Raw genomic sequence first — 24,784 nt, 5'->3', positions numbered from 1 at the left:
CTGACTATTGCACAAGCATCCGCTGAAGTCTGCCGATATAATGGCAGGCCGATGTAAAAGCCGGACCCGATTTATACCGGCGATGGCCGCATGGCTGCTGCTGGTTGTTGCGACCGGAATCTTCTTCGCCTTTCCGTAAGTAGAATAATATTAATAATTAAAATAAGAATATATAATTAATCATATTTATATGTTGCTGTCAGCATAGTTCTTCCATTTCTTCTTACGCAAGTTCTGTATACATAAATATAATAGCTTGATAGGTAGACTGCGACTAAAGTTTAACAATAGCAGTTTAACAATAGTTTCTCATACTAAAAACACAACTAACGGAAACAATCTTGCAGGACATCACAACTGGACCGTATTTCTGCTAAGTTTAATTGACTTCTTCTGTACTTAAAACAATGCGATGCTATCGATAAAACTGTCATAAAGTCTAAAATGGACCTAAACTCTTCTGCTAATTGTTACCACGGTTCTGCTCAAAATGTGTACAGTCAACCATTATTTAACAAATTGAATTTTACAATTTCTTTTCTGATAATTCGCCTCGTGCGCGCCACACTACTATAACGAGGTGAGATATTGTAAGGTATAATTTAGTTTGCAGTCAGATTATTTTACGAACGGAAGAGTTCCATGCCTGAACAGCACCGGTTTTATATAGCGTTGTAACGCATTTTCAGCTAGTTAGCATCCTCATGAAGTCTTGCACATTTCGAACTAACGAAACAAGTGAGTGAGGCGGAAACTCTCGCGGCGGCAAGTACCAAAAACGCAAGACAAAAACGTACAACTCATCGCTTAGATGAATCATAGGTATACTAGACACAAAGACTAAAAAATAATTCGTTCATAATTTACACAACTCGACAAGTACAAATATTTCTAGTAGAATTTAAATATTACACTAAGTTGTATTTATAGCTAAAACGATAATACTTGTAATTACCAAAAAATGTTAGATAAATGCTTCAATTACTAGACAACGCGCTGAACCAAAAATCGAATGCGATAATTTTAATCTGGGATACTTACTTAAGATTTTCACATACAACTTTAAGGATCAAGTGGCGTTGGACAAACAGTACTGCTTACTAAGTTAACAGGTATTAGTGTTTCACGACTGCATTATGGAATACCGGTCATAACAATAATGACCAAGCAACGGTCGTGATTATTAGTTTGAGATCCCTTAGTGATTGCTGTTTTCCCCATCCTTTGGTTGGATACGTTGTTGAATACTGCGAATACTGACAAACAAAATCGAACCACAAAGTTAAGAACGTCGTGCAATGACGGACCAAAGTCGATCGAAAATAATAGTTTGTTATGGTCGATGACAATATAGTTCAGCCATAGATTTAGTATAATAGCTAAAAAAATTCGAACCGTAGGCGTTCGAAGAAACGATATAAAATACAATTTCGTTATGCAATATATGCAGTCTTTTCGGCTATTATAGAAACCGCTAATGATATCAGAAGACGTTAGTGCTCGGTTTACTACTGTATTATTTTGTTTCAGCATATGTCTTATTGAATAATGTTGGTAGCGCGGTCTATCTAATTTAGGTGATATGGTTCTAGTTTTCTCTGTGTGTTCTGAAAGTGCTCTGAAACACCGGTGACGCTTCCACGAAATCCTTCATTTATCTATTCATGTAAAACGCAGGCACAGTGCTTGTTAATGGTGGAAGCAAGTTCTGTACTGCTTATGAGCATTATTGGACATCATTCAATAGATTCGTCCGTTCATCAACAGCGAAGTAATGCGTCCCTCCGTGACTAAATTATTACTTCATTTTTAACGTGCTGATATTTAATACATCGACGACTCAGCTCGGTGTGTGATACTTGTTCTAACTACGTGAGAAGTATGTTTAGGTATTACCAACAAGGTTTCAAAATTAAGAAATAAGAATCCATTTTGACTACTTCGTGTAAGTATGTGATTCAAAACAGGCTGCATAAACACAAGCTTATGCATTATTTATTAGTATCATTATTGCTTGTTGGCGTTTTCCATGCTGATTGTTACAAATCTTTATCGTTATTATAGCAAATTATAACAATCTGGAAAAAATGACCTTTAGCACTTACGCCATCTACATACCCTTATAATATATATATATATATATATATATATATATATATATATATAGTAAACAAAAGCGTAGGTTTGCCCGCACCTGTTTTTGTATTGAAAACATTATATTTTGTCTGTGCTAAGTTAAAAGGCTAATCATATTTGAAACTGAAATTCCGTTTTATTCTGAGGTTTCTCAAAATTAATTTGGTGCTTTAGCCTTGGGAGCCCTGAAAAACCAAACACTTCTTTTTTTCACTTTTTTCTCATTTTGAGTTTTGTTCTACAGTCTTGTTATTAGATGATTTATGCTATTGGCGTAGTAGCATCAGGGCTTCAGGTCCAGACTTTAGGGTTTTCTGCCGTGCATACGTAAATGTAGATTTATGAATAAGAGGTCTTTTCTTTTTCTTCATACAAATAGAGCGATTGTTTCTTGTTCTTTATGAACTCCTTGACGCTGCGGGAAATTTTTCACGTGATTGAAAGTAGCATCAAATTGACCGCGACTAAATGCGGATTTTTTGGTAGCCATTAAGGCGTCTTATATTGTCTGTTTTTGTGTTCTGTGAAGCGCCATCGTACAGTGTAATTATGCTGGAAATTGACGTCGCTGAATTGGGACTATATTATGTCCTGAAATATTTAGAAGGAAGCGTAAGGATGTAATCCGTAAAGTTATTGCTTGTAGTCTTCGGTGTAAAAAGATAGTTTTACAAATCATAAGCTCTCATGCTTGTGTGGTTACAAATTTTTAGGAGGAGTGAATTTTCTCATATGGATGATTGATTTCTAGTTATAGGTTATAAAACAGCAATCTGGACATCTCAATACTGTCAAGAAATTCGGTGGGAAGGTGCGTGGTATCGGCATCTTCTGTTACTTGATTGTACGAGTGATACTTTTCACGATTTTCCAAGATGTCTACAGAATTTTCGAATGATATCGACGAGTAGATAAGGCCGGTATATTGTGCAGTAGAATCCCGTTGTAATTCGAATTTTATCGGGCAGTATAATTTATTTACTAGCATAAAGTTTTTAGCGTTAACCTCGTTCAGTCACACATCAATGATTAAACTGTATATTTAAAAGTGCCTCTGCAGATACGATTTTTTAATACAGATGTTTTCCATATCGATATGGCTACCTCGTTCGACTACTGATAGTACTTGACACGAGTCGTCTGAACACATATTAGGATTCCTCCTAAAGATTCATTTTTACTGCATATATCGCAAAGCGTTTGAACAGCACTTTCGAAGGCCTCTACTCTAATAATGTAGCATTCATCCCAAACAGTAAATGCTGTCTTGTGTAGTAAGTCTGCTTTGAATGTATCACTCTCTTTGGTGTTGTATCTTCCTTGACGTGAATGGGAATCCTGGATTGGTAGTCCGGGATGCGGCCTTCATGCGTCAAAGTTTCTAATGATGCGACTGTATTGACCACTTTTCTATTTTTATTTACTTTTAGCTTGTACTAAATTAGTCAAAAATGGTTTTATTTCTTCCTTCTAGGGTGTCACCAAAGGTCAATGAGCCGTTGCTTTGTTCTAGACAATCGCAAGTTTCGTCGTAAAATTCTTTTTGTTGCTTAGCAAAAATGAAAATTTTCTGTTTGAAGGGGATTTTAGACTTAGACCTACCTAAAATTAGCCGGAGGACATCAAGAGAATTCTCTCGTATTAGAATAATTCAGCTCCCTGTGCACCTAGTATTATTATTACTTTCTAAATTACACGGCATTCTTGATAATAATTTATTAGTTTCAATAAACTTTTAGATAAATTACTTCTTTTAGGAGAGTGGTACTGTTTTTCATAGGATTGTTTCGTTTAGGAATATGACGTAAAGATAATATCGAAGGTAGAAAAATGTAAATCGTGGTACGAGTAAATCGACACATATATCATACTCGACGTGGTACATAAAAATCGTACGGTTTTTAGTTGCACTTTTCATGGCGAGGGAACAATCTGTTTTGGTTCTAAATAGAGTGGCAATGGCAACTCAATTTGAATAAAGTCATCTGAAGTTGGTGGTTGTGGCTTTCAGACAGCGGTCATTGGTACGTTACGGAATCGCTAGTCATGTCCTAACGTCTATATCCCAGAGGGCATCTTCAATGGGGGTTATGTTGCCACAGTATTCGACGGATTGCCCTAAAATTATAGAGAAAAAGGGATGGGGGAGGATGTGTGTGTGTGCATTTTTTTTATATGGTGGCATGGTCTTGCCTTTAAGAGCACCTAAAACAGAGTCCATAAAAGCTGCTGGTATTATAATAAATTACGGGTGTATTTGTCAACGGCAAGGTTTTGCGATCATCGAAGGAACAATGTTTTATTTTGATAGATCTCGACATACCGAGCACTATACTTCTTATTCACATGCATTCTGGTAACCTGCTTGCGATACTCAGGTTTACATCGTGCATAGAGCAATTGCTTCCTGAGAAACATACGTGCAGGTACGGCGTTCCGCGCCGGTGATATGCCCTATAGGGGCAAAAATATATCATTGCCTTACATTGTAATCTACTTTATGCCTTCTGAAATTCAAATGGGCTTCGCAATATAGGACATAATTCTTCTTTGAATTTTCTTTCCTTTTTTGTTCGTTCAGAAATACTCTACAGAATTACAAATAAAGACCTGAATTACCTTTGTTTGATAGATGACCATGAATTACCTATGCCCAATATATTTTTTAGCCTAGAAGCATAATTATACGGTTTATTGTTATAATGTGTAAGGCACCCTTCATCATTTTTCAGTCTAAAAAATAGCTAATAACGAATCCCGATAAATGATATTCTTTCATTGTTATGGAAAATAAATACATCTCAATAGCCATTATTTATACACCTTTTTTCCTATAAATGTCTAGTAACGTACCTTTTTGCACCGCCACTTTAGCTACAAGCCAGCTCCTGCTTCTACCTATTTATTTTGATGGATCAGTTATTATAATATAAATATACGAATGAATAATCGTTTAAGAAATCGTTAATCACACAGAATAAGTGGCTGGTAAGTGTCCGTCCTTGGCAAGCAACAGCGAAATCTAAATGGTAGCAATGAACGAATCGTTGGGAATATGGTCGAAGCCACGGAAGAGCTCCATAAACGCCTGACTGATTTAAAATCCCCACTAGTGTAATTCAACGAAAGGAAACCCAAGCGACGGTCGGAGAACTATAGGCGACTCCCGAAAAAATAGAAATAACTACCAGACCAACTTCTAAAAGGGCGTATATGTATCAGCACGTAATGACCAGCGCTTGGTTCGGTTTGAGGACCGGTGCAAGGGAGATAAGAGATTTAAAGTGGAACTGTGTGTACGCGTTCCTTCTGTCTAGAAGAACTTCTCAGTTTTTCAACCGTTACAGAAGGGCTAACAAGGCGTTCAGAGGGTTCGCGACTGTCAAGCGGTCTTTGCTACATAAGATGGGTATGTATTTAAGTTTAATGTGTTCTTGGGAAGCTTTCCGAGAACGGCAAGGTCAGCACATTTTGCTCTTTTTCTTGTCGCAACGAGAATAAGGTGATCCGGATAGTGCGAGACTATATAGACTATCTGGCGTTTGCTAGTCGAATTGTCCGCGAACTGTGCTAACTCCGCACTTTGTGGGGACTATCAGGTTCAACGACGGGAATGCAGCTCGCAAAATTGTTAACCTACGAACTCGGATGTCTACAAACTTTGATGCTAACCTCGCGGCGCATCAATTTGTAAGTCATTCATGGGCGCCAGGGCACATACCAGAGGAGATCACGAAGAGGCCTACACAGCGCTAAAGTGTATTGGCCGTGACATGAGGGCATTTCGCCGAATAAGTGTAGTCAAATTATAATAAATACATTATTATAATAATATATCGATATAATGTATAAAGTAAGTAAATACTCAAGTTTTTAAGTAAATAGGTATTATTGTTAAATATACTAATCAGATAATTCTTCATATGTGCTTATCTGATTGTGATCTGCTGTGCAGAGCCAACTTTATACGGAGCATAGAAGCTCCATGAGTGATGATGCTAAGTTAAGAAACATCTGCAAGGATGTGTTGGTCCTATTGATTAAAGATGTTATGGGAGGGAAATTGGCCAGTAGAAAAATGTTATTGAAAAACACTGATTAAAGAGTAAATTTGAACCAAACCAGAACGAATAATGAACGAAAAACAGAAATAGGAAAAGCCGATCTCACTTGTAGTAACTAAATTACGTCGAATGTCGGATTGGCAAGAACTGAACCACGTTGAATATGGCAGCGTGGTTAACAACGTGAGGGGTGTACTGATGCTCCTATAATTATTTTCCATGAATCATCAAGACGTTATAATCAGACATTATAATCGTTGCATTTAAGAAGAATTTTTGCATGGTTTAGTTCAGAAACGGACTGTGGTTCTAGCAATGATTTGGACTCCCAAATGACTAACGGTTTCAAAAAATATATCTTATTATTAAAATAATACCTCATATATATCATATTTGGCTGGCTTGGATATAATTTGAGTTATAAGAAGTATTTCTCGAAACTATAACTATAGTATCAAAAATTGTCAGAAAAGGTGGTAATGTTACCTTCACTAAAATTCTAAAAACCAGTTACAAAACATAAAAAAAACATCTTAAATAATTACTGTTATCGCCGCCTGTTAAATTTAACATTATTCTGTTGCTAAAAGTGTTTATGTGCAAAATTAGCTATCAATACTGAAGTCATTTGTGTAAAACTGTTTGGTCTGACTGAAATATACTTATAAGTTGTCCGAACTATTTGTTCGCCCGTCCTGACTGGATTTAGTTGAGCAACTTCAATTTAGTATGAATTTGTTATGCGTAGTACATACATATGAAATATCAATGTTTGCTACCAGAATCTTTCGTCAAGATACTCCAGATTTCCAAATTACATAAAGGTATACAATAGCAAGGCTCTCAGTGAAGAGCTAGCGGAACTGCCTGCTCTGTTCTTACGCGTGCCTTCTCTCTCTCGACAGCCGATATTATGAATGTTCGTATTTATTTTCAATATCGAAGTTAGTCAAACTCATTGGGAACGAAAATGGGCATAACGGTAGTGAAGAACGCAGCGGCTGATTTGCAGAATGCGATAAGGAAGTGATCATGTATTGGAGAATGGGGAAGACTCAAATTTATGTGAATATGGAAAAGCGGTAAAGAGAGAAGTGAAACTAGCCTAAAGCCACGGCAGATTTTTGTACACAACCCCATCCTCGACAAGTAGCCACATTTAAAGCTGCCTGTTATTTTGCGCAAACCACGCGACGTATGTCTTTGGTAGTAGCAGCATGTCAAAATACGGTGCTACCGCAAAATCGTTCGAACCTAAAGCGCGGAGCACAAGCAGTAGTAAGCGAAGCTGCAACGTCTGTTTGGAGTTCGGTTGGGGGACCGTTATTGCTACCAAGATTAACAGGACAGCTTGTACTCCAGCTTGCGAGTATGCATATCTACCGGATGGCGTTGCATATAGTGAGAAGTTCTGTTCACCCGTCGATGATGGATTGGTTGCTGATGTGGTGAAGTAGAGAATCGGCAACTAAAACTCGTTACTTACTTCAAGCCAACCTTACAATGAGCGCTTATCTCTTCACATGTTTTCTGCCGTGAATGTGACAGAAACCCAAGGGTGCTGGCCAAAGGCATACCACCGCAATCTAGTGGATTGTGTGTTAAGCTGTGCAAGACACACGGCAACGTATCGGTGGTAACTACGGGCGCAAGCAGTAAGACAGAGTTAAGCAATCCGCCTGAGTACAAACACACACCCTCATTCACATGTAACGACTATTTAGATAGAACGAGAAAAATGTATTAAGTGTTTAGTTGGTGTTGAGTTTATGAATGGAAAAATTTATATGAAGGAAAGAAATAATTTAGCTTGCATAGTATTTGAGCGCTCTTGCTATTACCATAAATATTGAGGGCTTAAGTTACAAATTTTTTTTTAATTTACTCCTCTTCATCGCACCACTGAGTTCCCCGCGAGTCTGAATTCTGTTACTAGCAAATGGATCAAAGAAATAATTTATTTACTGTAATCATTACTGGGGGGGACAATAAGCAATTCTGTTTAATGAGCTTAGCTTCAGTTGGCTGCCTAGCACACACTGCATTTTAGACAGCTAAAGGTAGAGCGAACCATTCCTAAAGAAGTTCCTATAACAAACACCTATAAGTGTCAAATAGCCACTGTATTTTAGAACTCTGATTTGATTGTTTTCGGTTGAGAGGTGCATATTACTGTACATAGCTAGCTTAGGCATTAGGCGTCAGAACACACTTTAGTCAACCTATGCGGAATTATACCCATATTCGTTCAGTTATGGCGTTTGCTAGCATTACCGCCATATACAGAAAAAAATCTTTCGAAAATCCCAAAAATTATGTGGAGCATATATTCGAAGATTCTATTTTTATTTTAAATATGTCGAAGTTTTGGGAGGGCTATAAAGACATTAAATTTACCAGTTCTTAGTTTTGCATCTTAATGTAGCTATTTGGTGTTGCGTTAACAGTATCGGCTTTCAGGAAGATTTATAGTGCTTTTTAATAGATTATTTCCTGTAGTTTTATTCAATTTTTTTCAAACCTGCTTTCCTCGCAAATCTAGCACTGGTAAAAGCTCTGCCGTAAATATGTACAGGTGAACTTTCGTATTAGATCTATTTACGTACACAGTTAATGTGATCCTGTATACGACTATATCTGCTCACAACGTGTATCAAGGGTCAAGGCGTAAGTCAAAAACTTCGAGGTTAACGGAAAATAGTTCCAGCTCCTGTTTGACACAAAATTGCATCGTGGCTATGATTAGGTCACTTTTGCTAATTGATTTCTGTTGGCGCTGCCCGCTTAGCCCCGGGATATACCATTTAAACAAACAGCACGGTCTGCTTATGACAATTTAACTAGTGGTTTGTGGACACTGCTAATAAACAGTGAAACTACTATACATTGCTCATTCACCAGCAATGATCGAGGTAGTTGTGAGACAGACAACGTTGCTATCAAGTTAGAGATTAGACCAGAATAATTCCATCTCTGAAGACGTTATTTGCGAAACAAGCTTGCCGTGCTCTACGTCGAGTTCCCAGTATCGACAATGTAACAGAGCACTATATAGTACTGTTAATAGAAGAAAAGAGAATCGCCGATGGAAAAATCATTGACTGATTCTAAGTGTGAAATAATGAGACATAGCGTCAAGCTAACTTCGAGTCTGCCACTGACACATGTTGTGGCAATTTCTATTTATTTGCCTTGGAAAATGTATAAGCGTTCTCGCGTACGATTTTATCCGAGCATTCAATTCAAGTCCGGGGCTAATTTGCGCTCAATTCTAGTAAGGTGTGACCTTTAAAAGTTTGATAACTACGGTAAAAAATCGTACTATTATTAAACATTTCAGAGAGCCACGAATAAGGCTGGTTTTCTGTGGTTATCTTGTGTTTCTTTTTCAGGTGTGCATCTCTTGCTAGTGAGTATCACGAAAGTGTGTATGTCGTCCAAGGCATAATCACATTTTTTGTCGTCATCAACTTCGCGCTAGCTACATTCACCAATCCAGGTAAATCGCACTGTTTCAAAACATTAAAATAACAGAAAAATGTGGTAATAATACATTTTTTAGACATTTTCTTTTTAAGCGAGCGATTGAGCGAAAGAAGCTTACTTCGGTATGTCTTAGCTTTCAAGTTGTTCTCTTGTTTAGAGGTTTCAACTAAAAGCTAAGTTACACACCATACATCCGATTGTCTTCCATCCTCCATCGTTGCTGAGGAAGAGCTGAGAAAAATAAGTCCAGTGCACTCCATAACTATGCCTAAGCCATCTCTTTCCATATGCATTCGGCACAATAGGGACTTATTTGGGTAATATATATATATGTTTAAGGGAATGTTTAAGATTGACGATACGCGTCGAAATATTAGATTAACGAGCAATGGTCCTTGCAAAACGATGTATTTTGGCTGGCTATTCCAGGTGTCATTCCGAAAGAGAAATTTGTAACAAATGACAATGACGACTTTCGGTGCCCGCTTTACAAGAACACCCAAATCAATGGCGTTTCAGTTCGACTCAAGTGGTGCACAACATGTCAATTCTACCGGTAAATAATTTAGCATATGTGTATATTATGAGCATTCATAATATTCTAATTATGATGTTGCTACATGATAGTAGATGTTTGTTCTATTTGACATAGCGCCTAGTGTGTTCACCGTTTGTGGGGCTAAACAAGAATATGACCACAAATTTGTTGAGATCATTTAGGTATAACTCAGTCCTAGATACATACGCCCTTATCCGACTAAACCAATAGTAGATTCACTGTAACTGAGCGCGATGCAAATTGCATTATTCTAACTAAAGTAATTACATTTGTACCAAAACTGGTGAATTTTGAGTGTTCTGATGCGGTTGATGATTCACAATGCGAACGACATGTTATACGCTATCTTTATGACAGCTTACCATATTACCATAAAGTTATGCCTCAATAACAGCTAATGGTCAAGTTAAATAACACGAAAATTATCTGTACAGAAGTGATTCAGTGACAAGGCTATGTTTGACAAACGCAGCGAGGCTGTTAAACCACCATTGCCATATATAAATGCCATATCAACAATAGTGAGGGCCTTTTCGTCTGATAGTTTCAAAATGTGTAGAAATATACTCCAGTAATAGTAAAAGTAAGAGCAATAGAAACGGTTGCTTTTATCCTGTTGACTTTTTTGTAAGCTTCATGCCCGTTCTATTTACAATGCCCGTTAAGGCCAAAAGTAGTAGTAGCAGTAAACGATTTTATTCTGATTTTTCGTCAACGTCATCCTCAACTCGTTTTTACGTGCTTGTCTGTGTGATACCTTCAAGGCCACCTCGAGTGTCGCACTGTTCTGTATGTAACGCCTGCGTCGAGACATTCGACCACCATTGTCCTTGGGTGAATAACTGTATCGGGAGGCGGAACTACCGTTTTTTCTTCCTGTTTCTGGTGTTCCTGTCGCTACACATGCTTACCATCTTTTGCTGGTGTGTCATTTATGTACTTCGACATGCGAACCCCACCGGAGTAAGTAATGGAACCGATAGTGTTACAACTGGACCCGAACACGTGCAGAATGGAGCATCAGGGCTAACCTCCCTAGAGGGATGCTTTACGCTTGGTACGTACGTGAATGCCACAAAGGGAGTTTGTGCCTCTTTATTCAATAGCCTCCTGTAAACAGACGCCAGATGATCGACGCATGGCACTACGCATTCGCCATTCTCATATTTAAGGAGGAGCGCCATGCAATAGTAATTCTCCTCTTCTGTAAGGCTAGATTAAAGATCGACCACATGGAGAGAGAAAACTTACGAGACAGACCTTGTGCTTCTTTCTGTTCTATAAAGTACAGCCTTAATTACGTCGTGTCAATACTTTATCTATTGTTTAATAAAACACAATATATTACATATTGGTTCAATCTAAATTTCTTTGTTTATTCGGTTTTTACCCCTCCTTGCAGGAATACTGGTTTTGTGCGTCATACTGTTCCTGCCAATTTTGGGTCTAACGGGATTTCACATGGTGCTCATTGCTAGAGGGCGGACAACTAATGAACAGGTATCTAATCACATTTAATTAATGTCAACGTATTTTTATTCCTACCTATCTATGTACTATTCAAACTCTGTGCCTCTGTGCGTGTACGTATCTTGCTCTTTCGATTTAAATCGACTTCTTATGATAAGCGAACGAAATTCATCATCGGGCTGATTGCAACGCAATAATTATTGCTACTCGATTGACTGGATTAGGAAAATAAAATTAGTATAACAGGAAAGCTGCGAACAAATGAGAAACTAGTTGCTAGAGAATCTGAAACAAAATACAATGGAATATGTGTAAACGTATGGGTCTGCCATAACCTAAACTATAGGTTTCATTAGATGTGGCACAGGTCAAATCTTTCTTTCCCTATTAGTACCTGTCCGAATCCGAAGTTTATTTTTCGAATTGCTTTTTGGGATTTTTTTTGATTGAGATATCTTACACACATTTGTGGGAAGTTTAGCGGCTAATAGAAATTACATTTTAGAGATTTTTTTTAAAATAAAATCTCATAGAATGAGAGTCAAATATTTATATGGTCAAATATCTACATTGAGGGTATCTTTTGGCCCCGATCGATAGATCTCGACGAGCTGAATGATAGTGTAATGCATGCCTAAAATTGATATTTCAGCGTTTAAATTGCGATAGACCGGATATGGTATCTCTTTACCGGATGTGGCAATGAGATGGAAATTTGTTCCAAGGGAATTTTGAAAGGTTTATAAGTTAATTTCTAACACATATCAATTTTAAAGTTGACTGATTGAGCGGTTTATATAGTCAATATTTTGCTAACACAATTTTTCAAAATTTAATGAAAACACCAAGATACTTTCCCTATGCAAAATACCGTTTTGTGGGCGCCATTTTTTGCGGTAGTCGATAGATCTCAACGAAGTGAGTGAAAATGTGAAACCTCCTTTTATATTTGAAACAGAATATTTCTGCATAAAGCAGGCCAGACGCGGAATGTGGTAATTGTTACTTTTATGTGACACTGGGATGAACATTTATTACATAGAGGAGGCTGTAGAAGAGGTTTTTTGGTGCCAACTGGAACCTTTCGATATGTTAAATCGAAATAAAATTAATTTTCCTACGCTTAATTCTTTGTTTTTAGGTCGTGCAATGCGACAAAGAATGTTTTCATGTAAAAGGCGTTTTTTTAACCCTGAACGATGTGTAAAGTGCAGCACATTTTCTTATATCTAAAATAAATATTTTCAAATGAACGGCGAACTCTTTTCGCCGTATAGGTTTATCTATGTAATATTAGTGTGAAAATGTGCCTTAAGCTGTTTTCCAATAGTTCTTTATGCGAATTTTTACTAACTGTCAATCGAAAATGTAAAATGGCAAATCTGGAGTTTATTTTCGTAAAAAAATCCATACTTTATTCTCAGAAAAAGATGCCAAGGTGTCGAAAAGTATACGTAAGTATTAATTATAAAATGTGTAAAATAAGATTTAAAAAATCCTCAAACTTTAATGATGTGTGAGCCAGTACGTGAATCGAAATATACCATATCATTATGTAATGTTTTTATCTCCGTTTAATTTATTCAAAGATTCATTATAAAAGAAAATATCTTTAACCTTTGGTAGCGTCCTGGCAACAGAATCGATACACCAAAACAACATATTAATTAAAGGGTGGTGCGTTTATATTGAGAATTTCTCTTACGTTTCGTTTCTAATATATATCGTGTATAACAGTAGATTGTGTGGGATGTTATTCATGACGATGATCTCTGTTCAATATATTTACTGCCCACCGCAATCATGGACTCAATTATGGATCTAAACCGCCTACTAACGATTTTCAAAATATTCTTTCTTCAATTCGCAGATAAGTTTCTAATAGTAAACAGGCGTCATCTTACGCTCAAATCCACGCCAAAGATTGTCGTTTAAATGCGCTATTTACAGAAAATTCCGACAAAATTGAATTTCGGGCTGACAGTAGGCCAGAACCATCAAAAACGCAGGGACTCAAGGCGACCAAAGAATTTAGAAAGTGCGAAGGCTTGATACATTATGTGTAGGCATTTCTTACATGATACATTACGATATTTACCATTTTTTTTAAATGTTTAAGCCTTCGTGACCCAGAATCAATAAATCAGTCGCAATGTGTATTAAAGGTGGGCCGGATGCTGCCTCGATTCGTCCCGTTCACGTGCCTCCTGTAAACCGCGTCAATCAACCAACGCTAGAAAACGCGTAATTGCGTTGCAGAAATGTATCAAAAGGCAACATATTGTGGACGAAATAAATTTAGAATCGCCTCAGCTTTTTGGAAAATATTTCAGAACAGACTGTGGTATTACATGACCACAGAGGGGTACCGAATTAAATAAGGCAGGGCGTTTGCAACGAAATAGTTGTCGCGTGTACTATAATCTGAGACAGACCGGGTACGACATCAATTAATCAAATGAGCTAAATCAACGACAAAGCAAGCACAAGGCAAAATTCACCAGGTCTGTTTGTTTTTCGGACACAAATCGGTCTAATGAAGCTGATTTTCATCGGGACCTATGCTGTTTCTCCCCGAGAAGAACTTAAAATGGAGCTGATCGGATTAATTTTTTTCCTCCAGAAGGTGAAGTTTTCCAGATTTCATATAATCTCAACCCGGACAAACTGACATTTTTCGGGAATTTGCTCCATAACTGTTGAAAATTTCTGTTTAATTCGTCCAAGTTTTCAAACGTTTCTAGAGCGTAGTTTTTCTGTGAAGAAGATACGTGACGCCAAATAAGTTACAAAATGGTACGTTAATTCTGAATCATGTTGGTATATACGGTTGACATTCTCTGATTGGATGAGTACTTTCCTTGGGACTTTTTCCATGTTGCCGAATGTCAGTTGGCAAACTGACCCAATCTAGCAATTGATTGAGAGTTTCTGAAAGGACTATTTTGGAAAGCTATTTGTTATATTCTACAAAATCGAGTTACCATGGAATTTAAAGAGAAATGTCTTGCGATTTAGTGGTAAAATGGTGAATTATTGGTAATATATGACCTCTCAATATATGGTTTATGCTTGTCAGTTGAGAGTATACCGCTTATATGGTGGCAGGATTAATTGAAAAGCGGAAATGGAGTATATGTAACAGGGTATCGAGATCACAAAGATGTTCCAATGGTAAAGCTGAAATAAATGGAGCAGGCTATGGGGGAAATAGGATCTCAGACTGGCGCCTCGTGCGCGGTTACAGCTTAACGGTACGTGTAAAAGCCGAATAATTATAAAATAGGTTTTTAGACTTATATGAGCAATTTCGAAGGCGCTTAGTTTAATTGAAACAGCAGGATACTTGCAACACTGATTGCAACAAAGTAATAAGATTATATGCATATTCATTCCAGCAATGTGACCAGTCATTACTGGAACAGGATAACGGAATGCCCGTACTAGAGAACAGGGTCACCCACGTAAAGTTGAAAATGAAGTAAATGAGAGAAATATTATTAATATGATCGAATAGTTGCAATGGAATAACCGAATTAATACGATAAAGTGTCAGAAGAACCGAATGCGTGAACTGACACTTTTACATACAAAAGTGTCAGTTTGCAATCGAACAATAGTTAAGTTGAGTGTAATACGTATCAAGTATTGCAGCAGGCCGATGAGGTAACATCAGGCTGGCAACAGAACTATTGGAACATTCTAATGGAAAATATACATGGAGTAAGGTTATATTGTTAATGGATTTACGGGTTTTGGGAGGTAGAATTGCTGCAACGAGATAACACAGTCGCTCTGTAGCATCCGAGGAAAATTAGAACCGAACAGTATAAGTCTGTAATCGACCTATATTGTGCGTTGTGTTATGTGTAACGCAAATGAGATTTGCTCTCGTGAAAGGGGCATCGGCTTAAATGGGACAGCCTAATTGAAATGGAATAACTGTTGGTGAAGTGTACGCTATGCTGGGTCTAATATCAACGAATCAGACTAGTTAAATGAAACCTGGGGTACGTCTAGTATACTGCTATAAATCGAGAGTGATGTCTTTCTCCGAAAGGAAAGTTTGATGCTAATTTAATTAATTATCGAAATATTGGATGAAATCTGAACTATGGTGGCACATGTAGTTCACACCATTTAATTAGATGAGTACTCTTGTTCGAAGATAATTTTCTCCTTTCGTAATACCAGTTAGGTCAATTTGCGAAACGGTTGATGAAATATTGTTAATCTCCGCATGTGCCTCAAACTGTTCAATGGGATAAACACTTTTTAAATTTGAACTAGTTGACCTTTTTTTGGAGATTCGCTCGACAGTTTCCAACAATTACTGAAAGGTTTACATTGAAAAATGGTTTTCTCTAGTTATAAAGAAAAGCGCAACGTGCAATTTTAAGGTATTTAAATTTTTACCTTTTTTTTTTTATAAAAGATCATTCTTGCAGAGACGGGTCGAAGATGAGATACGCCACAGTGAGTATTGCAATAGCGGTTTAGTCAGGACATCTGGGTTACTGTAGCAATCATATATCAATAATTGAGCTCACACACTGCGTATGCGTCGTTCGTCGAAAGCCCAGTTATCCACTTCGATCTATTCACTACAGAGTTCAATGCAAGCGTATACCAGTTCTTTTTGTGCTTTTCACAACGACTCAAGCGCCAGAAAGTAGCATTGCTAGCAACATTTTGAGGTATCTTACATTCTTGCGATCTATGAATCCATTTGTAATGATTCTCGAAACTGTAAACACTCAATTAGTTATATCGGTGTAAAAGCTAGGGAACGAATTAACTGAAACGACGAAATTCAATAAATGCTACAGAACGACGTTTTACCGGCAGAGCGCAGAATCACTATGACGGGTTGGACGTTTGCGGTTAGGTAAAGTTTCAGTCTAATGCCGCGTGCATGTCTTGCATACGTAAGAATAGCTTTTGAGTTTATATAATGTATGTGAAAATTGAGCTCAGTTCTTATGAGTTCTAAGAATATAAACTTTATAGTAAAAGGACTAATGAAAATGAGAGCCCAATCCAATTGGAACAGAAGAAGTAAAAAGGTCAGTAGAATAATAAATAGATTGACTGAATACAGGAATTAAAACCCCTATTACAGGATAACGAATTGGGGCTGAAAGATCTCAGGTTCATTGCTACTGGATAACTGTAAAGATATAATTAAAGATACAATGACCTATGATTAATATTAGACTAAGTGTAATGCGGGTCAAAGTCGTTCATCTCTAAAGCGGTTAATGGAATAACTACGCAAGGATAAAGGGTTTGGTAAAGCAAGATAAGCGCAACTAAATACCTATTCGTGTATACGAGAGCAATAATTTACGGTAGATGAGTTTAACCAGCCTACGGTGAAGCAGGTATGGGGTGGGCTATATGTGTATATGAATGAGGATTGCTGAAAACTTTTATCCGATATAGGTTCTACCGATGAGAGACGGGGTGTAACAAATGTTATTCTTCTAAATTTCATAAATTCGTTAACTATGATTAAAGTGTCTGTGTGCACACTTCACGCTGGTTTCATCAACTTGGCGAACGTTTCCTAGGTAACTGGTAAGTTTCGTGGGGGCTTCAATCCGTTCAGCCAGGGCTGTGCGCGAAATGTGTGTCACACTCTTTGCGGACCCGTGTATCCAAGCTATAGGAAGGCAAGTAAAACGCGTGTTCGGAATATCGATGAACTCAGAGTTGTCTACACAGACAATAAAAGGTACGCCTAGCCCTTGCTTGGTTTATATTGTATATATATTACGTCAGGTAAATAGCAAACATTTAACAGGAAGATCTTAATAGCAATAATGAATTACTATCTATATAGATATGATCATTTTTGCTTCTACATAATCTATATAATCCTTATATAAAAGGGCTGTAGGAAAAGTTGACAGGTTCAAATGAAAGCTTTATAACTTAACACAAATGCTATTTATTATATTCGTCATATATATATATGTAATATAAAGAGGTATTTATTATGTTCGTCAAGTGTGTTTTATATATATATACTAATCCAAAGCTATTATACTTATTTGTCGGATGTGCCAGTAGAGAGGTTCGGTGGACTGGAGCCGGTGCAGTCGTTGCTTCCGGAGCTAGTGTAGGCCAAAGGGAGGCTGTTTCATCTGGCATCGCTTTGCAGGCGAGCTCAAATCAGACAAACACCAGTCAAGGGCAGGCTCCCGCTAGGAAACACACTTGCATCATTGAAGCAAATACGGCTCCACTTGGTGCGAGGCCAACGGGGGGTGTTCGAGTTCTGCCAGCAACCGCACAGCCTCCGAAGTGAGCTTCGTATGCAATATATTGAATGATTCTAGTGGCAATAACTCGAATTTTTTCTATATGAACTCAAGCTTTTTACACTGAAATCAGACCTTTTATTCAATACTATATTACTTACGTCACAAATTTTTTCAATGACATAGCCGACACCAAACAAGTTCTGAACAGTAAAATTTCCAACTTGAATCACTTTGCATAAAACTTCGGCTTATGACCATTACTGAAATTAAATTTTACTCAAAGCTGGAGAACGTCTTTTCATACACGAAATAAAAATTTAAAAGTTTATAGATTTTCAAACGGTAGGCTCGAAATGCGTCCTTGAAAAATCAACTTAAGCTCCTTTCGTCAGAAGGAACTGCAGTGCACGCTGCTGTTTCAGACACTGAAATTTCGAGTTTTTCTAAACTCAGCAAAAAAAAACAACTCAAATCTAGTAAGGCCTTAAAGTTATGGAAAATTAGTAGGCGCTATCATTTAGGTCAAATTTAGACAAAACGATTTAGACCCCTTAATGGAGAAGCGCCTGTGTGTATGTATATCCATAACTTTTATACATGTTATGCTTTATACATTGTACGTTTATGAATAGTTGCCGTGTGAATAACTTAATAATATATATATATATATATATATATATATATATATATATATATATTACTTGCACAAAAGGCTATTATGTATGCCAAAACTATTTTCACCTTCAACTCGACAAATCGTTCCGATAGATCAAACTGCCTTTAACGCTGCATGACATCGGAAGTAAAGAATTGCTTACCCATGCAGAGTCCTAAACCTAATACCATAATATATCTTTCTCCAATTTTACTTTTTACACAAGTTATTTGGGTTTTGTAGCTTACATAAAGGTCTAAATTAATACTGGGATTAAGAAACGTTTTAGATACGGCAAGTAGCACGTCCCTTTTACCTTAGCATTTGCTGCATTCACTAATTCATTGGTGCTATTTCTATTACTAATTTATTATGTATTGTTTGGTTTCTTATTATTGCACCATTCGAATAAATAGAATGTTGTCTTTAAGCGGTGGCACTGAAGGCGGGACTTCACTGGTGAGTTCTCCACGGACCACTAGTCCACCGCTAGCGAATCATGGTCAGCTGACATACGCGTCAGGTAATGGAAGTACGTCTCCACCGAGCACTCAGTCTGTGAACGTGAACAACAACACATCAAATAATAACAATGGGACTAATTCGCTAACTGGTTCGCTCAGCAGAAAGGTAATTATTCTACTGAATTAGAAACATTCCGACGTGTAATCTGTCTGTACGCAATTTGAGCAGTAGACGAACTAGCAGATACGAAGCTTCATACTGACGCCGTACTTGTTAGGCTCTTGTATTTGTTCTTTATACAATAAATAAACGATCATTTTCTATTCGCACTGAGCGACAAAAAAATGTTTGGTTCATTGATCACAGGGGGGAAACGGTATTGGTACTACGACCAATGAGTCCGATTTGTTGGTAACGACAATCGGAATGGATCGGGGTCGAGGACAGCTAACCGGCACCGAGATCGGAACCGGTATGGCAATCAATCGTACAACGTTGGTCAACTGGACAACAGGTGAAAACAACAACCGCGCAGGTCAGACTTCACAGCAACAACAAGGAACAACGACCGTATCAACGCCTTCTCCAAACAGCAATAGCGTCCACCACCAGCTGCAACAACAACAACAACAACAACAGCAGCAGCAAACGACGAAACAGCAGCTCATGACGCCTGGTACGTAGCAGGCGTGCTCTTCGACTGGCACTTATAGAAATACAGGGGGAGGGTGAAGCATAGGAAAAACCGTCCGCTCTCAGCAACATCTAAATTTGAGCTCAGTATACATGCTACAATAAGCTCGGATACCAATGACCAATAGGTCCCCAAATGAAACTGCCTTATCAAAGCCTCTCTTAAGATATCTACCCTTGTTTTTTGCCAAGTAACAGTACTATTTCCTTCCACCACATAGCTAACTCCAAACGACTTAAAAAACCTGGGGTTGAACTTTTTGAATGTCAATTGTTTATCTATACTTTGGATCTGTATCCGCGGGGCAACTTACGTACGTTTCTTCCTTTGTTTTGTTTTGTCGATACTTCTAATTTCATTGCAGGCTCCCGACGCCCAATTCTTTCTGACGGCTCAAGCAATTATGAGATATCTGTATAGACATGTCAACCTTATTGTAATTAGTAGTGTAATATGCTAATGCTGTTGCAACTGGCATCATGGAAGTGATTTCCAAGTAATGAGTGATGCACGGCGCGGTGATGGCGATGGACTTTCTGCCATAATCAAAAAGTCTACGGGGGAAACAAATTATTTCTCATCAACAACTTGCTCCAACAAATCTACAGCCCAGTCAACCAACAGTTGCCATCTAAACGTGAATCCGGATAACTATATTAGGGTTTCCCTAATGGATCACGCAAATATAATGCACCAGAGGCTTATACACAGTCTCTTCAGTGGCCTTTTCAGGAACTGAATTGAATTTAGGAGGCATTTCCGCACTAGGCGCATATATACGTAGAATCAGTGGTCTGTTATAATAGAAATAGCAAGATGTCAAATAGGACATATTGTAAAAGGGGGTGCAGGTGAGCATCAACAACAAACAACAAATGTAGGTAGAAACGAAAGCAGGTTTTGAATCGATTTCTGTCATGTGGGTGTGAATACCGAGGGAGATCATGCGTAAGCTGCATGAAAGAGTCAATTGCGGCGCCTAGTCCAAGCTACTCGTCAATGTATGTATAATGTACAAAATAGCGCAGTTATAGCCATCGTCGTCTTGTATCCCCCGACCTGCTTTTGTCGTCAGTACGTTGTCGAACATTGTATGTGTGTATGTTAATACTGAGCTGAGTCTTACTGAGAGTCAGCAGCAGACTTGCAACGAGCGGAGTGCATGTTCCTCTTTTCTGTCTGTACTCAACCTTCAGCAGAGCAGGTAGATCACCGCTGCAGGCAACTCAACTTCTCAGGGTGCCTGGTCTTTTCCTTTTTGTTTACTGATTTACACCACCGTTAGTAGTCACCGTCACCAACAACATCTTCGTCATTTTAAAACAGCTTCTGCAAAACGTATGTGCCGTATATATATATATACACGGCATAGTGTGAAAAAAAGCCTCTGAACGGTTGGAGGGCTATATTTGCCAAAGTAGCAGAGGATGTACAAATTATGGCAGTAAAAGACAGATTTAACTGTGCAACGAATGCATAGTAGAAGAACCCTAATGTCATTTCTCTGGTTTCTGTCATACTATATTGAAATATCGTAACGTTAATATATGTCTAAAATGCAATAGTTACAACAATGACTACTGTGCTAGTTTTGATGGTTTTATTGAATAATATCAGAATTCCCTGCAGTATATCTAGACATAGTACAGGGTACCTTTGTTACGAAAATGTCGCGCAGTAAAATTCACTCTTTTCCGCAATAATTTGTACATTCCCTGCTATGTTAACAAATAGAAATACTCTTTTTTCGGGATTACCTAATATACATTTACAGACTGGCGTAGTGTAAATAAATTAACTGATGATGCGATGTGCGTTAATACATGGTTTAAGAATAGTATTTGTAAAGCAGTAGGTAGCTTTTCTTTCAACAATTAATTTCACTATTATTGCGAAAACTGAGCTAACCAGGGGCAATTCCCCATAAGATATTAAGGCATACGCGTATATGAGCCACTTTGTAAAGTATCTGCTTGCATTCTTGTGTGAACACAATTTGAGAAGATATTCTTCCTTTGTTTCATGATACAATTGCTATTCGTTTCCCTACTGCGCAAACCCTCTAGTTGAACTTTCTGCCGAAATCTTAGCAGGTTACCATCCATCAGAAAGACTCAAGTACCCAAGCTTACACATTCTATTCTATTTGCATGTGAGAGTACAAATGCGTTCTCTCACTTTTTTTTGCTTTTGAGTTCCGAATCTATATGAAATGACGCTATTGTTAACTTATACACAGCATCTACCTAATAGCTCAAACTGATCGACGCATCTGTGTATAATCTTTGACCATCTGTGCGGAAAAGTATGGCGTGCAGTGGTCATTTTTATAACTTCCTCGTCCTCAATAACGTACGATAAATTAGTCGGTGTATAGCACATATCCCGTGCTTAAATTACAAGATCTGCTTGTTATACGAATTCATTTGCTCGAAAGGATGTATTTATTTATAGCTCGTTACATGACAATGACATAATGCTGATGTGTTTATATGACGACTTCTTTCTTACCTTCTTGCCAAGTGATTAAACTATCACCGGTATCCGATTAACAACACTGACACGTCCCGCTGCATGACTTACAAAAGGATGTTTTGCGGCAACGAGTTGAACAGAATCAGAAAACACGATAGGACGAAGCTGAGAAGAGGGAATGTCAAAAATTAGACTAAACTTATACTCACACTGTTTATACTGTTTAATGAAAATTTAAAGCTCGATTAGCAATGGGCAATATGGTGAACATTAAGCAATACTTTAGAGCATGTTAGAGGCGCAAAGCTTTACAATGGTAATAATAATAATGACGTTGACATCCTTTGTGTATCAGCCGGTCGTTGGAAGAGTAGCTAAATCTATGAAATCATTTGACAAAATCCATGTTGAGGATAACGAGCGTGACCAGAAGGAAAACACGTCGATGTGTGTCAGTAGAAGAAAACTTCCGCCAGAAAAGAACCGACCCCGGCAGTAAAATCAACATAATGAATTTTTACAGTGTATTAACATTACTATTGTAACAAACGACGTATTTGTACTGAATGTGGCAGGAAACAGATGACGAACCCATGTTTATAGCGACGATGAACCCCCATTTTTGGCCCTAATGGTGAGAAAGAAGCTGTACTACTGCAAACCCTTACTTACTTTTTTCCAATGTTGATCATGATAGTGAGGATTACCATTTTGTTATTACTATTATTACTCTGTCATCAAGTAGGAATTATATAATTAAACGACAATAAATGTCAAAAATACACAGTGTTGATCATTGCCAAAATTCCTAACATTGTACTACAGTCATCAAACTAATTTCCTATGCAAGGTATCAAACTTGAACGTAGGCTGTTTTGGGAAAACAGGTACAACCTGTAGAAAAGCGTTTGTTCCTTGTTCAAACTGTGGTAAAATTTGTATAACAACACGTCTTTGTTTATGGGACTTTCTCTTCTAATTTAACTGGCTGATTATTCATTTTGAAAAGGCACGCCGAATAACGAGTGCGCGTTTTATATCTGCGTTGACGGCAACTGCATCTCTCCTTATTTTTGGGGCCAGTTTAAAGAGATCGAGCAGCTAAAAAAGTGCTCACGAAATTTGATGACTAATCAGGCAAATAGCTCAAGTTTACCAAAGTTTAAGCTTCTTCTTTGGCTGGCTCCTGTATTGTCGGGCTGCTGAATAAATACTCACTCGATGCCGAAAACGTTGCGGTGCGTAAGACTCCTGTTGACATTTTACTCAGGGATAGAAGAAACACGTACATTGTACATGCGTATTTGGCGTAACATAAACTTGAAGCAAGAATCCAGCGTCATAGGTTAAATATAAGACATTCTCGTCATCGGAGCTAAATACGCTGTGCATCGAATGAACATATATTTTTTATAATGCAGTGACAATATGAATGTGAAAATTGCATGGTACCTTGTTGTCACTCAGCAGAAAAAAGCAAATAACAGATTTGTACAGTAATTGTCTAATGTGTATGTGCGTGCTATTGTAGTCGGAATCGGCGCTAGTCACGTAAATAGCATTAATTACAAAAATCGAAATACGAATGTTATTGTCTATTATACCTAAGGTCGGTTTTCTCGGTAGTACGTATGATCCACTCTTTTTATGTACGTTGTGACGCGTATTAATTCCGTGCGTGTAATTTTAATCAAGTGCAAGTGAGTCTTATTCAGAAACACTTCTACTAACAAATCTTTAGTAACATATCGAAACAATAAAACATGAAAATCTGTAATTAACTGAAAAAACAAGCAACTATTCGAAATTAGGCATGAACATTACAGTAACATTACAGTGAAAATAAGGAAAGCAAGCGCACTACTGAATGGCAGCGTTACAATTCCATAATTACACGCTATTTGGGGAGCCAATAGTAGTGCTCCCTTGTTGCCGAATGTTGACAATTTGTTGATAACCAAAACTCCGTCATCACCAGATACCACGAAATCGCCTCTTGAACGAAGTCTCATGTGAATTATACGATAAAATATGCCTGAAACTACACATAAAATTATCCTTCAACGGCAAAAAAAGCGGTGTGATTAACATTAGTCGCATACATCTTGCAGTATACGGCGACATACAGAGGCGCTTAAGGCAAATAGCAGTACGCACAAAATGATGAAGTAACCGTTATGATCAGCCGCATAAGGCAGTCTCATTAGCAAATCGTGGTAAAGTTCTGATTAAAATTTTCGACCGTTGTCGAAGTGATGAGAGTGTGTTGGGTGGGTCTTGTGGCTGATTAAAGGCATGCCGTCGTTGTCATCACTCAACCTATACTATACTGGCCCTGTTTATAAGTCTTCGCTGATGTGGAGTCATCCGTCTCTAACAGAAATAAGGAACGCGAGTCAACTTTGAAGCAGATAAATGTCAATCTACGTATATAGCTAGGTTGCATTATGTAGTAAGAATAACGATGTTCACTATGATGCACAGGAAAACTATCAAAAGGAATCTCTATCA

At 37.8% G+C, this 24,784-nt stretch overlaps 1 protein-coding gene and 1 long non-coding RNA gene across 2 annotated transcripts; one reads left to right on the top strand and one right to left on the bottom strand.

Moving 5' to 3' along the window:
• Window positions 1-16: 16 nt before the first annotated feature.
• Zdhhc8 (zinc finger DHHC-type containing 8) lies at window positions 17-23,055 on the top strand. The gene is made up of 10 exons (XM_022841034.2): window positions 17-135; window positions 9,593-9,699; window positions 10,116-10,242; window positions 11,010-11,302; window positions 11,648-11,745; window positions 17,289-17,452; window positions 17,791-18,024; window positions 19,056-19,269; window positions 19,471-19,780; window positions 20,163-23,055. The coding sequence occupies exons 1-10, from the start codon at window positions 41-43 to the stop codon at window positions 20,216-20,218; spliced, it is 1,698 nt and encodes a 565-aa protein (XP_022696769.1). The 5' UTR covers window positions 17-40; the 3' UTR covers window positions 20,219-23,055.
• LOC147752896 (uncharacterized) lies at window positions 18,988-21,047 on the bottom strand. Its single transcript, XR_015312824.1, has 2 exons — window positions 20,925-21,047; window positions 18,988-19,195 (listed from the first exon to the last, which is right to left on the bottom strand). It is a non-coding gene; the product is annotated as an uncharacterized LOC147752896 (long non-coding RNA).
• Window positions 23,056-24,784: the final 1,729 nt, after the last annotated feature.

Source organism: Varroa jacobsoni, unplaced genomic scaffold, assembly GCF_002532875.2.
Source record: "Varroa jacobsoni isolate VJ856 unplaced genomic scaffold, vjacob_1.0 scaffold_902, whole genome shotgun sequence".
Classification (NCBI taxonomy): domain Eukaryota; kingdom Metazoa; phylum Arthropoda; class Arachnida; order Mesostigmata; family Varroidae; genus Varroa; species Varroa jacobsoni.
Note: the sequence above shows the minus strand (reverse complement) of the source record. Positions and strands in the feature narration are given on the sequence as shown.

Coding starts and splice junctions, on each gene's coding strand:
- Zdhhc8 (XM_022841034.2), top strand. CDS start 41: ATGGCAGGCCGATGTAAAAGCCGGACCCGATTTATACCGGCGATGGCC. Junction 136..9,592: donor GGAATCTTCTTCGCCTTTCC/GTAAGTAGAATA, acceptor TTTCTTTTTCAG/GTGTGCATCTCTTGCTAGTG. Junction 9,700..10,115: donor AGCTACATTCACCAATCCAG/GTAAATCGCACT, acceptor TGGCTATTCCAG/GTGTCATTCCGAAAGAGAAA.